Source organism: Camelus dromedarius, chromosome 20 (assembly GCF_036321535.1).
Source record: "Camelus dromedarius isolate mCamDro1 chromosome 20, mCamDro1.pat, whole genome shotgun sequence".
Taxonomy (NCBI): domain Eukaryota; kingdom Metazoa; phylum Chordata; class Mammalia; order Artiodactyla; family Camelidae; genus Camelus; species Camelus dromedarius.
Window position 1 is genome coordinate 30,771,091 of NC_087455.1, and position 18,192 is coordinate 30,789,282.

Genomic DNA, 18,192 nt, shown 5'->3' on the forward strand with positions numbered 1-18,192 from the left:
CCTGCTCAGCCCCTGTCCCTGGCCACGTCTGTCACCTGTCTGCACAGCTACTGCTCTCCCCGGGCCCCCACCCTTTCCCTCCCTCTCTCTTAGCAGCTGATTCAAACCATGCTTCACAGCAGACTTAAGGCCACCGAGCATCACTTCACCCCATTTCTCAGCCCTGTTCCTCCAAAGATCTCTACCTATATCTCTGCCCAGCCCCACCTCTCTTCCATCGTCAGAGAAGAAGGCGCGGTCCTCCTGCTCGAGTAGAATTACACCCCCAGAGCTTTGGACTTGCCACTCCTCTTTCCTGTGGTCACGGCTGCTTGACTGGCTCCTCTCCTACCGTAATAAAGGGCGACCCCCCAACCCCCGATCTCATTTGCTTCATAGCCGTACTCCTGAAAAGAGCACTTCCCACCCGTTCTCGCTCTCCCTCACTTCCACTGCCCCTGAACTTGTAACTTCCATTGCTCATCGTGCCTGCCCTCTTCTCCCTGCCTTCCACCTCCTAGGCTTCCTCTTTCAGGGCCTTCATGTTTCCACCCTGCCCGGCCTCTCCCCCTGCTACGCACGACACTCACATGTTGGAGTTTCCCAAGGTTAGCCTGCGACCTTCTTTCCCTCCTTCACAAGATCTCTCTTGGGAACCTCATCTTCTCACTCATTCATTCAGTCATTCATCTATTCGTTTGATATTTATTCACATCTGACTGTGTTGACAGGCACTCTGCTGTAGGCCGAGGATGAACAGGGCAGGTATCTGACCACCAGGGATCCTGACTTGGTAGGAAATCATTTCCAGAAATAAGTGCCATTAAATGTTACAAATGTTATTGGAGTATGTAGGGGGTCCTGGGGGTGGGGAGGAGACCTCACCGGGGTGGAGAGATCCCTTGAGAGATGAGACAGAGTGTGCCAGCAGGACGGGGGAAGAGGGGAGTTAAGGCTTGCCTGACTCCAAAGCATCTGCTCTGACCACTACGCGTGAACGCTACTTCCTACAAGTCCCTTCCCTGGGAACACGTGGGACTTAGGCCACGTTCCCTCTGGACGCCTTAGTTTTCACTTCTGTAACCTGGAGAGGACAGTTCCTATCTTGCGTGACTGTTGCAAAGGCTAAATAAGAATGAATGTAAAGTGCTCATTAGCACAATGCCTGGTATACAGTAAGCGATTATGAAATAACCACTGTCATTATTGTAAATACATTCATAAATTGTGTTTTGTAACCATTACAATAGGACCTACTTCAAAGCTTGTTGTGAAGATCAAATGAACTAATAGATGTGAAAGAACTTTTGCAAAGTACACAGTATTATTTAGTCATAAAAAGGAATGAAGTTCTGACAACATTACAACATGGCTGAACCTTGAAAATGTTAAGTGAAACAAGTCAGACACCAGAGGACGAATGCTGTATGGTTCCACTTACATGAGGTGCCTAGAGTAGGCAGATCCAGAGACAGAAAGCAAAACAGAGATTACCAGGGACTAGGGAGGGGGAGAACGGGAATTATTGCTTAATGGGTACAGAGTATCTCTTTGGGATGAAGAAAAGTTTCTGGAAATAGACAGTGGATATGGTTTTACAACATTGTGCATGTATTTAATGCCACTGAAGTGTACTTTAAAATGATAAATTTAAGTAGAGCAGAAAGGAAATGCTAGGTTCCTGTGCCGTTTTCAACAAAAATAACACCATTAGCATCCAGAGTAAGACAAGAGACAAACCAGGACATAGATCTGTTCAGGTTTTTAAAACTGTCCTTATGTTTGCAAAGTTTCATGTACTCCTGGGATAAGTATGTATATTTTTAAACAAGCAAATTTTCAAAAGAGGCAGTTAAACTAGGGTTGGCATTATGGTTGTCCTAAAATCTGGAGAGTTGGACCACCTTCTTAATGGCAGAAGATAAGTAATTTAATTTCATTTTTGACCTTGGATTTGACCCAGGAGGGGAAGCTTTACCAAGCGCTCCTCTCTCATATCTTCAAAGTAGGGCATACTTTGGAGATACATGCTTGGTTTGAGAATTCATAACCAAATGAGGATGTAAAAGTGGACACACGTGTGCCCTCACACAGAGACAAGAAGTTCAGCATTTAGAAAACTATGTTTAAAAACAGACAACCATGGAAACCCTAGAAAAGGGACTTTTTCTTTGGGCTTTGGCAGGAACGCACGCAGCCCACTGACCTGTGTTCCCTGATGGTTGATGTCGACGGCATCACTCCACTCGGTCGTTATTCCCTCCAGCAATTCCACTCTCAGAAGGAGGCTGGGAAGTATGTCTCTGGTCCTGCAGTCTGGGTAACTGGAAATCTGATGATACAGCTCATGATGGATTGAGCACTCAGGAGGAACTCTTCGGCAATACACCTCAAACATTGGAATATCTAAGAGTGAAAAAAAAAAAAAGGCATAGGCAGACTGAGGCCTTGAAGACAAAGACTTGGGGATATTAAACGTAAGTGGTGAGAGAAACTTCTGGAAGTTTACTTAAAGAATAATATTTTTATTTAAGGATCACAGGAAACTATTAAGTCAAAAATCTCCAGAAAGAAGATAGGTTTTATATTATTTAAATTCAATATTGTAACATATACCTTTAATATTTTCCTTTATAAGTATTGTTACTGGGCATCTGTTGTGGAAGATTATTCGAGGGTTAGGGTCTTCGGAGAGGGTTAGATAGGTCACCCCCAAGTGTTCCTGATACGTCAGTGCTACCGCCCTGGAAGAGAAGCCAATCACAGGACAGAGATGGTTTAGAAACAGATGCATGCTTTCTCTCCTGGTACATGTTCATTCGGATTTGCAATATTCTGAACCTCTGTAACATCTCTCTTATACATCAGAGGAAATGTTTTCAGAGAAATGAGGCCGTCCTCTCATCTATTAACTGCCAAGCACTATTATTAATTTTTTTTGACAATAGTAACACGTATTTATATGAAATATTAAAAAAAATGTGAAAAATTATTTAAAATAAAAATCCTGCAGCTTCTACCACTCAGAGAGAATTACAGACGTGCTAGCTTTTCCTGCTGCTCTTTTCCCCTCTCTGCACATGTGCTTTAATCTCTTCTGATGGGCTGCCTTCTTCCTCAAAAGCGCTTGGTAAATTCTGGCAAAGGGGGAGCCGATGTGCTTTTAGGAGGACGACTGGAGAATCTGGGTGTCTGCTCTGTTTTTGTTCTACAGGTAGGTAGGCTCACTATGTCTGCTGTCCATTTTCACAAGATCATCACACCTTACAGGATCTCCATTGTGACTACCAAGAGCAAAACTATATTTTCTATTTGGCATCAGAAACATTGCTGTGCGGGCATAGGCTGCCCTCTACAACAGACAGAGGGAAACTCTCCCATTTAGACCTAGAGACCACCAAACAATGTTTTATATCAAAGCAGGAAAAAGAATTCTCTCTGAAGTTTAAATTACAAAGAAGGCACATACTTGCCAAATGTGACCCTTAGTTTACACGGATTATAAGCGGTCAGTAACACACTAAAGAATTTCCCATTCACCATCTACCCTGTTCGCCAGCATGAATCCTTCCCAAAGACTCTATCTGTCTGAGATGTCAAGATGAACTGTACATTAGCATTTGAGGAAACACCAACACATGTGCACTGTCGTACTGAGGGGAGGACAAAGAGGAGGAGATGAAACACTTCAGAGTATAATCTTTGGATTGACAATGAAATTCAATCCCAGCCTAATTCTGGAAGAGCCGGGCAGGCCAACCTCAGAGAATGTCTCACTTAAAGTCAAGAAAGTGGGCACCAGGACTAAAATATGGTACATTCAATCTAATACCTATCTTATTATTTATAGATAAGGTTAAATTACATTAATAAAATCTTAGAAACTTTAACATAATTTCTCATTGTGTTATTTTAAATTCTGCCTCTCAGTTTTAAAAATAAGTTTGGTTTTCTACACATAGGTTTACACTGCTTTCAAAAATACTTCCTTAAACTTACCACACTTAACTTCTCTAACCAGAACATTAAGGACAGCCAATCCTCTGGAGTTAGAGATGGAAAGTGTTGATAAAATCAGGGATGTTTGTGAATGTTGTGAAGGAAGAAAGGATGTGTGTGGGGAACAGAGCCTTACCATTATGGATGACTTGAGTTAGGAAGTTATCTTTTGAAATACTACCTCTAGCAATCTCTATATACATCAAAGTTAAGATGGCTAAAATCTCCAATAAAGTCTATAAATTCATAATCATGAGAATAAGGTACCTCTCATAAGGTCACAATATGTTTTCTTTTGTACTTTTAACATATACCATAAATAAGTTATTCCCGACAGCTACAGAAAGGACGTACTGCGTGCAAAGCGACCACAAAATAAAAATCCGGTAAGAGCAAACCATTACACGTCTCTGGTTTGATTCTGTGGTTGTTATTTGCATAATTGGTAATTGGTAATTGGAGCAACTTGCGTGCAGGAACAACCCAGAACAGAGTCTTCTGTAACTTGTGTTTATCTAAGTTATCTCTCAATAACTTTTTGGGAAAAATTCCATTTTGAAGTAAAAGTAAAATATGGGAAGAGAAAATGCTTTCCAACTTGACTCTCTCATATTTTAACCTTTATTTCTTATCACTTGACAGAGGCTAAGAAGTCATAAAAGAAGGCGATCTGTTCATTATGATAGATAGGTGCTGCTATTCTATGGTACAAACACCACATTTTCCCCGGGTTTAGGCTGTGTTAGGGGAAAAATCTCATCCGTAGTACACCGGGATATCCTATGTGTGATCATAACCCTTGCCCAGTTGTAAACCATACCTAGAAGCCGCTGAAAATAAAAATCAAACCTAATTTTACATGCGGTGAGCCCCACAACTATCCTGTCTTTTCTGGTACCTGGATGAATGAGCAAAGAAGGGCATTTACATAAACGTAAACTACCTGGTGCAGAATCCATTTTCCCTACAATTCCTGAAGGGCACGGCCACACTCTGTCTGGGAAACTCCGGTCTGACCAGAGCTGGCAGGCTCCAACACTGTGAGCTGCCGGCAGCTGCGGCAGCGGAAAAGGCCAGCAAGATCTGTTTTTGAAGCAGGGATGCATCCAACGCTGACTGACTGATGTCAGGCATTAAGTCCCAGCAAGGGAGGGAGCTGGATGTCACAGCAGGCGGCTCACCACCCGGGCAAACGCTGTAAGTAGTGCTGTCTGGAATATGAAAATACTGAAAAAAGAAAAAGTGCAGAGAGCGCCGTTACTATAGTCACACTGAGAAGTTAAGGTCTTTAGAGAACAGCTTCTAAGAAACCAGAACTGTGTATTCTCAGGAGGTAGCCAGGTGGGGGACATGGGAATATTGGAAGACCTGTTCCCATGAGAAAGCCCTAATGAGATGATTACAAGCAGTGAAGGCAGGGTCTGCTCTTCTAGGCATAATGAAACGTGATAGAGCTGGTGTGATTTAAAAGGTGATGTAAAGTTCTTGATATCCCCCAGGTATTGCAAAAAATCCAGATGCTGGTGGTAGAAATGCCGTTTGTTGGGAGGGAGTCCTCTTGGAAAGGTATGGCTGCACGAAGAGGGTGGCGGGTGCCCTGGGGGACCTTGGAAAGAACAGACCTGAATGAGATACAGAAGGTAAGCTGGGAGCTCAGAAGATGCACTTTTTTTGAAGGCTCATCCCGAGGGAGCAGGAAACTCTGATCTCCAGCCCTCAGTTAGAATTCCAAATGCTTTCTGGCACATGAGAAGAATCTCAGAATTTGAGACTTAAAAAGGGCCTTAGAGATAATTTATTGGCACCTCCTCTTCCACAGCGAGGGAGCTGTTTTCTAGAGCGCCGATGATTTGTCCAGCAGCACGGAGCCGGGTGTGGCAGACCCTGGCTGGAAGCCAGCCTTCCCCCTGCCCTGGTTGCTGTTTCTCCCACTGTCTCAGACAGTCTCCTAGAGAGGGTAGGGATTATCATGTCTTTAAAACATTCCCACACCTGCCCGAAGCAGGGTCAGGGTTGGAAAAAGGGGCCCCCTCGGCTGCAGAAAGAACGAGGATTTCCACTTCTCTCCAGGAGCCGATTGTGAGCTGGTGTAGAGGGGGCTGCCGGCAGCTCTCATTTCCTGAGTGCCCAGCATTCTTCCTCATATCATCTCATTTAATCTTCACCCAAACCCTGCAAGGAATGGAAAATTGTGCCCATTTTCAGATGAGAACGTGTCAGTCTGGAAAACTCTGACCCCAAATCTCAGGGTGGGGAGAAGCAGGAACATTATCAGGGCACAGGCTGGTTCTATCCTCAAATCCTCAACTACAGCTCAATTATCATTGACCTCTACTTCCTGACAGGGGACTTCTGGTCACCTATTTATTTTATCAGTACTTCAGTGACCCAAGATGAAATTCTAGTATTCTGACATTTTATAAATACTATAATGCTTCCTAAGCATCCTTGTGTATTGTTCTAATGTAATTTTTAGGAGCTGAAAGTAAGGGATAACAATAAATGCAGATGAAAGCAAAGAAAAATAATACTTTCCTATATGATGGTTTCAATAGCATAAAATAATAGCATACCACTTAGCATATTCTGTTTTTAAGTCCTTTTAAATATCCCCTTACTCTCTTAAAATGAAACTGTTCATCTGAACTGTATCAAGAACTGAATAAAAAAAAAATCCTCCCTGGATTCATTTCCCGAATATTCTGCCATAGAGACGTTAACATAAATGAGCTGGTACGTTGTTTTCACATTTCCTCTCCTTGCGGACACAGAGCTCAGTGCTCCCAGATCTGGGGCTCGTCTGGGCTGGGCCTTCGGCACACATGGCTCCTTCAGGCAGCACAGCCTGTGAAGCAGATGTTCTTTTCCACGAGACGGTCCTCAGGCCCACTTCCCGCCGCCGATGCGGCCCGGATTTAGTGAGGGCGCCCGGGTGCGCGGCAGCCTCCGGGCAGACGGCGGCCGCACTCCGCCCGCAGCTGCCGGGATCTGCGGCTTCGTAGGACGTCTCCGCGTCCAATTACCTTGGAAGCGCTGCCCGAGACGGCCACGGTTTTAATGAAAGCAAAACTACACGAATCTTTACCTAGATTCTGTGTGAGCTTTTCATTTGTTCTAGGTTAAAAAAAAAAAAAAAAAGCTGATCTAATTATTACTTATTTATCAAAACTTAGACAAATCAGTCACGTTTGAATTGCTTACCTCCTTTCCAGAGTGGGGTCTGGAGACAGATAACTGTGGTTTATAAAACATCTGATACGGCGTAGTATTGATTATTGTAGTCTTGTCTTCAATCTGAATGATCTGTATGCCTTGCTGCACCATGGAGGAAACGCAGAACTGACATAACTGCGGGACAGTTGAGGAAAGAGTACTTTAAACAATGTGACATGGCATAGAAAAATCTGATTATTTTCGAAAGGCCATTTTAGCCACTGGTTTGACCAGGACGATGTCAATTTTACCTTTTGTCCCACAGTACTTCATACAGTTCCTTTTCAGTCTCAAAACTGTCAGTATCTGCTTTTCAACAGGGTGCTTTAGCCGCTACTGTGTGGTTTTCAAGTTATTTAACCAATTCCTTCACAAAATATTTATTTATATAGTACTTACACCTAAACCGATGCCACTTATCTTTTCCAACATAAACAAATCAATCCAATTGACAAAACACTGTAAACTATACTTCAATACAAAAAAAGAAAGAAAGAAAAGAAAAAGAAGTCCATCCAGCACTCCCTCCCTCCTCCTCATGCTCATCCCAGCAACCACCTCACCGTAGGTATATGTGGACCACGGGGAGTTCTGACAAGTGTAATACTGATGGCAATAATGAAGAAGACAGTAATGACTGACCTCACATACTGCTTTCTTGTGCTTCACCAGTTTAAAGTACTTTATGCATATTAACTTGCGGAATCCTTACTACACCCACATGTGGTAGCTACTACTATTCCCATTTTACAGAAGAGAAAAAAATGAGGCACAAATTGGTAAGCAACCTGCCCAAGGTCACAAAGATAAAGAGGGTCTAGGGCTTGAATTGAGAAACCATGCACTCTGGTTTCATGGTGTTGCTCTTAACCACTACATGTATCACCTCACTGTCTTACCACATGTATGAGAAACTGATGCTCAGAGACGGTATTATCTACCTAAAGATACCCATCTAGTAAGTGGTCATGTCAGAACAGAACTTCTCCAAGTGTGGTCTGCGGATACCTGGAGGGGATGGTCTTTGAGATCCTTGCAGGGGCCCAAGGTCAAAACTAATTTTACAATAACACTAAGATGCTATTTTTTTCACTCTAATTTTTTCCTGAGTGTACAGTGTAGTTTTCCAGAGGCTGTATGACATATGATGTCAGAGTTCTTATGGCTAATGAAATGTATGTTCGTGAATTCTTGTGTTTAAAATTTTCTGCTTTAATTTCTAATTTGATAAAAGTCAATAGCTATAATCCACATAAACAAAAGGTTTTTGGAGGTCCTCGGTATTTTTCAAGAGTGTAAAGGGGCCCTAAAACTAAAAAGTTTGAGAATCACTGCTAAAGAATAATGAGATATAAACATAGTAATACTACATTTTCAGCAGTTCATTCATTCACTAACATTTATTTGCATTTGCTGCGGCCACTTTGTGAGATGCTGGAGGCACTGGGTGTTTGACTGTATATCATAACTTCTTCTCCAGGTTTTGATGGTTTTTCTCAACTTACAGCTATTCAACTCTGGGTGATTCACGCCTACAGCTCTTTGCCATTTACACCCATGTTACAGTATTTTGGCCGGCAGAGCATAAACATGTGTTGCCCAGACAACTTGGAGGAAATGGATACCAGCCTTGAAGATTGCAGACCAACTTCTTTGTATCAGAGAAATTTATTTTTAAAAAGTCATCAAATGACCCTAACTTTTCTCAAGAGGCTCTTCAAAGATGCCTGTCAAAATCTAACTTCTCCCCAGAGAAAGGTCATTCTGAATTACACCACTCTGATGAAGTATGCCTTCTTTTTCTGATTTGGGACAGCTAAAATAATGAAGATATTCTTAAGCACAGCATGAGATTTCTACATGGTACACGTTGATACTGTACTTTCACACATCCAGTTAACTGTGATTTGTTACTATGTTACTCAGTTTAATTGGTTTTCATATACTACTTGAGAAAAAATTTATGCTGAAAGGCACATACCATTTGTACTTAAATAACTGATTAAGTATGTTTTTTGTATTCATATCTTTACAAACATGGGTACCAGTCCCTTGTTCAAGAATACAACTCCCAGAGGGGAAGAGTGTAGCTCAGAGGTAGAGCACATGCTTATTAGCACGCACAAGGTCCTGGGTTCGAACCCCAGTAACTCCATTTAAAATAACTAACTAAACCTAATTACCTTCCCCCTCAACTAAAGATAAAAAATTTTTTTAATTATAAAAAAAAAGAATACAACTCTCTCTCATAATGTTGGTTCTATGGGATCCACCTCATTTTGGTCAGGACGCCCTTTCCAGGAAAATAACCTTTGCTGCAGGAGCCTTTGTCTTTTCACTCAATACTCAGAATGTTAGCAACTCTGCTTCCTGCTCTAAAACAAGGAGGCCAAGTACAATTTGTGGATATTTTGGAGTAGATTCATTTTTCCCCCACATACAATAAATCAAGTGACTGCTGAGTGTTCTGAAATAGAGTGGTTATTGGATAAATTATGTGACACAGCTATTATCACTGGTAAAGGAAAAAAGAAGACATTGTAAAACAGAGAGGTCTAAGAAATCACATGTTTCACTGTTATAAATTGTTTAGAACAAGTAATACCAAAAAGGGGTTAAAGAAGAAAAGTGTAGACTCATTTTAAACAGGTTGAGGGGATGGCACGCTACTCCCCCCAAACCACAGACTCTGATCCTACCTTCTGATGTCCTGGGAAAGCACCAAGTCTGATTTCAGCATCAACAAACCCTTCTTCGTCCAATGACACAACTTCACCATTACCTCCATCTTTCCACTTGGGAGACGTCAGGTTATGGACCAGTTTAATTGCTACTGACTTGTGCACAGTGTTTGTATTTGCCCAGTATATTCCAATTTGAAAAGCTTCCTGGAAAAATAATGCCTCAATTATAAAGTATTTTTCTTAACTTTGATATTTTTACCTCAATTCGTAGGAATTTTTTTGTGTGTTATATAATTGATCTACTTAGGCAACCAATCCCTCTACAGTTTTCTTTCCTTTTTTTTTTTGATAATGGCAACATACATTTTATTTTAGTTCCCAATGCTTTCTTTGCTTCACAATGGAATTCATATTTATGGAAGGAGGGAAAAACATCAACCCAAACTGCTTCTGCCTTGTAAATACCAACGGCTTAAAACCTGAAGGTTTCATTTCATTTGACAAGAGAATAATATGCAATATTAGGTACATGTAGGTCAACATTCCAATTCCATAAGGTAACATCATGTGATTATTAAAAAAAAAAGGAAAAATGCAATTGAATAAAGATGTTTATAAACTGGAGGTCAAGAAAAAGTACTCTCAAATTGTTCCCTATCAGGAAAACACTTTATTTAGGAATTCCTTGTACTCTTATTTTCTTACAGATTTATGTGTCTTCTTGAACTGGGATAGCCTTATCAAGAAAGCTCTCCTGTGATGGAATATAAAATCTTCCTGTGAAATTCTGTTTTACAATGAGATTTTTCCTCTGTGTTAGCAATGATTCTATGTTGCTATTATAGATAACGGGGGGGGGGGGGCTTCCATGGTTACGGACAGGTTAAGTCCCCTTACAAAGGAAAAAGGGCCTTGACAAAACCAGTTGTTCAGAAATCTTTAATTCTTACCCACCTTGCAAATCTTAAGAGAGTTTCTGCAAAAATCACAAAAATATCTAGGGGGTGGGTTAGCACAGAATATGACTCTGTATTCTTAACATATTCTGAGTAGGCCAGAATACTTGTCAAACATTCTGTACACAATGGAAATAAGCCTGTAACTAGTAAAGTCATCAAATTTAATGATAACTCAAGCATGAATACTGCTGATGGGAAGAAAAAAAAAACATACGAAATATCTCTGAATATCAGAGAACATTCCATACCCCTTACACATGCATCTAGGCGGACAGTTTTCCACAACTGATTCATTCTGTTAAGAACATAAATGTAACCTCAGAATAAAAGCTGGTTGTTGAAAGACAAGAATTCATATTAGTTAAAAAAAAAAAGTTACAGTACCTGAAAATTAGGGGGGATAATAATTTTGCCAGCAGGAACCTGCAGAACAATCTTCTCTCCTTCAAACAGCCAGAGGTCCCACGTGGACTGATTGATGAGCAGGGCCCAGGGGAGCAGCTCTATCAACAAGGTCCTCACATACGGCTTCCAGGCTGACAGCCTCACTCGCATCGGGCTGTCCCACTGACTCAGCTGTTCGTTCCTGTACCAAACACCACATCCAAGAGACACAATGAAACGCGATGACTTCAGGATTCATGAAACATATTTAAGAATTCCAGACACACGACGCTCCAGTATGACACTTCACACCAGAGTCATGCAATGCTATGCTGCGTTTGCATCCTGGAGAAAGGAACTTTTCATGCAATTACGCTCCAGGTTAGGAAAGAAGCAGTCTACAAAACGTATCTACCAGGTGATAAAAGGTCAGAATCTGACACATACGTGCAAACATCTTTTTGAAAACATTTTTATGGTATCTAACATTTTTGTGAATGGTCATTTATTTCTTAAGATTGGGAAATGTTTGTAGAAAAACAGCACTGGAGAACATTACCTGTCAGCGTCCTTTTTATTATAGGGCCACACAGGTTGAAGGGACTTTTCTGGCCCGTAGAATTCATCAAGGATCTGATTAAGTGTGCCTCCAGGGTGTATCTTGGTGGCTATTTGCTTAATGAGAGATGTTGAAATGGGAACAGCACAATGTGAAGGGTCATCTTCTTCTCTAGGAAATGGAGAGAATAAACAAGAATGAGTATTAGATGCATTACAAACCAATGCTTCCTTTTGTGAGACTGAGTCAATGTTTGGTGATTTAGGGGTGATGACACAGTTTTGGGATGATCTGGGCCATGGCCTTTCCTCCCCAGTGCTGGGGTGAGATCTCTGTTCATTTTTTTATTCCACTACAGAAATTATGTGTCAATTAAATTTTCTGATCATTCTTATTTATTTCTAAAGGGGCTGAATTTTATCTTAATGTACAGACGAGAGTAAGAGAACACTAGGCAGGGCAATTTTACAATAATCTTCTTATAAGATAAGGAATCATACAAAAAAACTCCATCCTCCCTTTCCCCCTCAATAGGACAAGGTTATTTTTTGACTGACTCTCCTTTAGGAAAACGTAAGGACTTTTCCAGTACCTTGCTTGAAATGTCAGGTGATGTACAAGGTCAGGTTCTATGTTTTGCAGTGGTTTTTCCTGTCCTTTTCCTGGAATAATTTGTGTTTCACTCAATCCCAGACTCCTTTTCTCCAAATGTATGATAATGGGGTCTGGAAGATGACTCCTCATGATAAAAAGAGGGCTGAACACAATCTATAAAAATAAAAGGACAGAACAACTTTCATATTTGCTTTGTTGCAGTATTCCAGCTGTTTGATGCTGAAACAAACTTGTAATAAATCTCTTCCCTGGGTCACTCTGACCTTAATTTATTTCAGAACAGGAAAGGTCAGAGTCATATACCATATTTTAGGATTGGAAAGCACTCACCATTCGCTGTTGCACTTGAGAATTGGGTTCTAAAGTCAAAACTGTGCACCAAACATAAATAATGGAACTGTTTGAAGATGGCACCTGCATATGAGATAGAAAAGAATCCTATTAAATACTACATGGTTCACTAATTAATCAAAATAAGGCATAGATATGATATCAGCGTGCAGGATGAAAAAAGTTTAAAGTTACAGAAAAAAGCCATTAAAGAATAACTAAGGAAAAGCAGACTTCATTATGGCATCAAGTGAATGTGCAGTGAGTCAATGGGGCCAATTCCTTCCAGAAAGATGAAGGGATTCGTATGCAGAGAGGCTGATACAAGCATGAGTGGGAGAACGAAAGACAGGACTTGTCCTTTATGGGAATGAAAGTGATGATGGTGGAGACTGAGAGAGAGCTAAAAAAAGTAGCAGATCACCACAAAGATTCTCACATGGGGAGGACACCTTTTATGCCCTCCCACCCCCACAAAGCCCTGGTGCATCAGAATCTTTTTCAAGATATAACTCATCTCCATCTGGGAGGGGTAGAGTCTTGGCCATGAGAACTATGGGAACTGATATAAATGTGTTGTTGTGGGATAGGGAGGAAAAAGTTTGAGCAGTAATATTCAAAGTGATTTTTTATTATTTCAGGCATCCCCTCTTCTGTAGAGATCCCTTCTTAATAAATTAAATGCTGCACTGAATAAAGAGCATAATGAGAAATTTTACATTTTAAACCTGCTCTATTTTAGATTGTATTACTTCTCATACCTGAATGACAATGCTATACTCAGGGTCCTTGGATTCCAGGCACACGTCTCTCGACCAGTCTTCATCTCCTTTGGCCTTCACACACAACTCAGTCAGTTCACTGTTTTCTAGGATGTATGAAGGCAGTTTCTGTTTGGCTGTGAGGCAATCAAAATGTTCTCGAACCACAGCTTGTCCATCTTGACCAATGTAATGCTGAACAACTTTTAGTTCTATACTTTGAGACAAGTAACTACAGATGATCTGTCTTCCACAGATGATAATCTGGAAAAGACAATCAATCAATCAATGAGACTTCATCAATCTAGATTCCATGAACTGGAGATACAGGCAAACCTTGGAGACATTGAGGGTTTGGTTCCAGGTCACTGCAATAAAGCAAATATTGCAATAAAGGGAGTTACATGAATTTTTTGGTTTCCCAGAGCATATAAAAGTTATATTTACACTATACTATAATAGATGGTGTGCAAAGCATTGTCTAAAAAAATGTATATATCTTAATTAAAATTTTTTTGTGCTAAAAAATGCTAACCATCATCTGAGTCTTCAGTGGACTATAATCTTTTTGCAATAGTAATATCAAAGATCAGTGATCACAGACACCATAACAAATATAAGAAATGAAAATGTTTGAAATATTTTGAGAATTAGCAAAATGTAACACAGAGACCTGAAGTGAGCAAACACTGTTGGAAAAATGGCTCCAACAGACTTGCTTGATGCAGGGTTGCCAAAAACTTTCAATGTGTAAAAATGCAGTATCTGCAAAGTGCAATAAAGCAAAGTGCAATAAAACATGGCATGCCTGTATATAACTGCTCAGAGTAAATGATGTTGATTTTAATGCAAAGAAAATGAAGCCATTAGCTTATTTAGAGAGTTCAAGAAGAAAAAGAGGCTTGGAAGGAGGGAAAGGATTTTGCTTTGGTTATGTTGTTTGAGGTATTCAAAGCACAGACAGGTAGGCAGGATCCATGTCCAGCTAGAAATGCTGGTCATGTACTTGAGAGTGAAGGTGGGGCTGGAGATAAAAGATCTCGGAAATCAAAGCTTTGCACAGACTCTTTATCTGGAAAAGAGGGTGGAGGCTCAAACCCAGCAACTGACCAACACTTTCAGGGCAGACCCAAGGTGAGAAGCAGAGTGAGGGCTAGAGAAGAAGTGTGAAAGGAAGAGAAAGCAGGAGAAATATCTCTTCCACTGGTAGAAATTGAAAGGATGATGCAAAATTTATTCTTATGCAGTGAATGCTTTGAGAAAGCAAATCCTTCTGTAATGTGAAGAGAGAACTTTCATATACTGGATTTCCTTCTTTGTGGAGGTGAATCAGGAGAAAGCAGTGTTGCTGAAGTCATGAGAGAAGAGACCAACAGGAAGTGGTGGTCAGTGGTATCCAACAAGGCAGCAGGCACAAAGGATGGGGACTGAGAACAAGACTTCAGTTCTCATAGCTGAGATAACAGTTGTGATCAGTCCATCCCCCGAGGCTGATTCCCAAGGGTTTATTGTACTCATATGCAATACAAGATCTCTGCATAAACAGATAATACAAACCACTTTTAACTCAGAAGTCTAATTATATTTTATCTTACTCAGGTTTTTCCTATACTGTGGAATCATTTATCTTTATAAAACACACAGAATTATCCATTAAACCCATGGATTATTCAAATTTACATCCAGCTAAGCGTATAGTTCAGAGTAGGCCTTAAGAAATATCTTTTTAGGGGGAGGGCATAGCTCAGTGGTAGAGTGTGTGTCTAGCATGCACAAGGTCCTGGGTTCAATCCCCAGTACCTCTGTTAAAATAAAACAAAACAAAACTAGTAACTCCCTCTCCCCAAAAAATAAAACTAAAAATTAAAAAAGGACACAATATATCTGTATTAAAAAAAAATCTCTCTTCAATTGGTGGAAATTGAAAAGATAATGCAAAATTTATTCTTATGTAGTGAGTGCTTTTTAGAAAGCAAATCATTCTCCTATATGAAGGCAGAACTTTCACATACTGGATTTCCTTGTTTGTAATATTTTCCCAGGTTATAAAATAGTAATAAGTAATATACAAATATAGCATATTTACTGGTCTAAGGATATGATGGTTACTTTAATGGGTTAACTTGAATGGGTTACAGGGTGTGCAACTGGTTAAACACCATGCTGGGTGTGTCTGGGAAGGTGTTTATAGGTGAGATTAATATTTGAATTGGTAGACTCTCCCTAGCATGGGCGGGCTTCATGCCATCAATCAAAGACCTGAAAGAACAAAGAGTCTGAGTGGGAAGGAACTTCACCTGCCTGATTGCTTGAGCTGATCTTTCCCAGCCTTTGGACGTGGACTGAAACATCAGCCCTTCTTGGTAAACTGGTCTGCTGGCTCTTGGACCGAAACTACACATCACATCAGCTCTTCTGGTTCTCCAACCTGCAGACGGCAGACCGTGGGACTGTGCAGCCTCCATAATTATGTGAGCCAATTTATAATACATCCGTCCCTTTCCTTCTCTATGTGCATTCATATGTACACACACACACACACATCCTATTGGTTCTGTCTCTTTGGAGAACCCTAACACAAAGCATTTTCACAAATTATCTCTTTTATTCTCACAGCAACCACATAAAACAGGTGCTACAATGACTCTTCATCTTAATAAGAAAAAGGAGCGGCACAGAGATTCTGAATAACTTGCCTGATATTACACAGATTGGCTCAGAGTCTGTGTTGATAATCACCATGATGTTCCATATTTCAAAAAATTAATCTCTACTAATTAATAAAACATAGAAACCACACACAAAAAAAGGAGAATAAAGGCTGCCCATCATAAGGTAAATGTGGCCAAAACCACTGGTTCCATTCCACAAAGCTGGTCTCCCCTTTCCCCTTGCTATTAAAATCCCCAACTTGGTTTAGGTCTCAAAAAGCAGCATAGCACCAGGGCAGGTGGCCACCTCCCCCAGCCCCCAGAGCTGCACCAGAACTGGTTCAGGCCAGTCCTGCTCATTATATTCCCTTTTTGTCAATGATGAGTTTAGAGGCGAGCATGGAACTTTGTTTTGGTTAATAACATAAAAAAGGAAAACTGGTAAAAATGTTCTAGGAAAGATTTCACTCCTTGATAACAAGCGTGACAATTTGAGAAGAGAAAGCCCTCCTTTTCTCCGCCGTGAAAGATGTTATGAGAGGATAGTCAAAGCTTATGCAACCATCCTGAGACCAGGAAGACAAATTCAAGAGAACAGCAGAGAAGCAGACACTGCACTGAGTTGCTTAATTAACTAAACGACACTGAACCTGCCTTCTTCCTTCTGGTTACATGAGATAATACTTACACAATAGGAACATAACAGTATCTGCCTCATTAACTTGCTAAGAAGATTAAGAACCCTATTCTGTAACTTCACGCTGAAAGCATCCTAAGTGATACATTTTCCCACGTCGCTAGGAATACTCTGTAACCATCATTTTAAACAAAACTATTATTTAACACAAATAAATGTAACTAAGTATTTATGAATGAATTATTACTCACCCAAAACAAGTCTGCTAGATTAATAGACCAAAAACTAAGGTCATGTTGTTGACTAGCATTATTTGAATAGTGAGGTTTAGTACTTTCTTAAACATTTATTTTCTAACTACCTATTCCTTTGACTTTTCTTTAGAAGGAACACATCTGTAAAAACCAAGCTGTGCTTAACTGTTACATTTCCCCTAGGTCCCCTGGCCATTATTATCTTTTAAAACAATGTTTTCAAAATAACAAACACAGAATTCCATTGAACTATGAGTCCCACATTTTCTTGAGCAAATACTAGGGGCTGCTAGACACCATGAGAAGCCTTATGGTGCCACAGTGCTGCCTAACTTCGAGTAAACAGTTGAAAGTTGGGGCAGTATGTGACTTGGTTCTTCTTCTGGATGTGCCCAGGCCTGGCAATGTGTGCTCACTGCCTTTGCTCAGAACCTTTGAGCCCCATGTGATTTAGGAGAGAATTTGGCTGTCTCTCACAGAAACCACAGAATCTCCACAACCATCTGGGACTCACTTTGTTTAAAGACAAAGATCCTCTTGGTCGGTTTTTATAGTTTCATTTTCAACTAAAAAGCCTATTAAATAGGCTTTCAAATTTGATAAAAAGAAAAACCCTTAAAAGTGGCCAGGGAGGGAAGGCTGCTTGGATGAAGGAAAATCCAAAATGGCGACTCCTTGGAGTGGGGTCTTCATGGCTGCTCCCACATAGGGTTCAGTGAGAGCCATGTCTGCTTTTCTTCAGAGTGGCAACACTTACAATGCCGTTATTCTGAAAATTATGGTTAGAATTTCAAGACTAATTCATCAGTTGAAGACAGCTTCTTAATTTTTTTTTAATGTCGGCTTTCTCTTTAATACACATTTCCAGGTTTCACACTTATTCTCCTCTTTCCCCAAAGCCACAAAGATGTGTATTGAAGATTTCCACATATGATTTTACTTAGCAGGTTTCAGAACTCTTATTAGATCAGTGCCAAGAAGAATAGTGATATTAAAGAATAACTCCAGAGTACCAGATGCACTGGAAAATGATATCTGAACCATGATTAAAAGTGCATGTATAAAGATACAAATATGTATCTATATATATGCATACATTCATATGTACATTTAAGTTTTTAGAGGGGCAAAGCTTTCCTCAATGAAGGGATGGAAAACATGGACACA

The 18,192-nt window shown here is 40.4% G+C and overlaps 1 protein-coding gene across 5 annotated transcripts in view; it reads right to left on the reverse strand.

The window, feature by feature from the left end:
• VPS13B (vacuolar protein sorting 13 homolog B) overlaps positions 1–18,192 on the reverse strand; it is a 626,989-nt gene that overhangs the window by 35,974 nt on the left and 572,823 nt on the right. For 4 of the 5 annotated variants that reach the window (XM_064476933.1, XM_064476934.1, XM_064476932.1 and 1 more), the window contains exons 45-54: positions 13,484–13,747; positions 12,723–12,806; positions 12,370–12,545; positions 11,778–11,948; positions 11,219–11,420; positions 9,891–10,079; positions 7,180–7,326; positions 4,922–5,205; positions 2,596–2,723; positions 2,186–2,385 (exon numbers count right to left, since the gene is read on the reverse strand). In XM_064476933.1, coding sequence (XP_064333003.1) covers positions 2,186–2,385; positions 2,596–2,723; positions 4,922–5,205; positions 7,180–7,326; positions 9,891–10,079; positions 11,219–11,420; positions 11,778–11,948; positions 12,370–12,545; positions 12,723–12,806; positions 13,484–13,747 — 1,845 coding nt within the window. Of the gene's footprint in view, positions 1–2,185; positions 2,386–2,595; positions 2,724–4,921; positions 5,206–6,588; positions 7,093–7,179; positions 7,327–9,890; positions 10,080–11,218; positions 11,421–11,777; positions 11,949–12,369; positions 12,546–12,722; positions 12,807–13,483; positions 13,748–18,192 lie in introns of those variants that run through there. The other variant, XM_064476936.1, reaches the window with a different exon arrangement.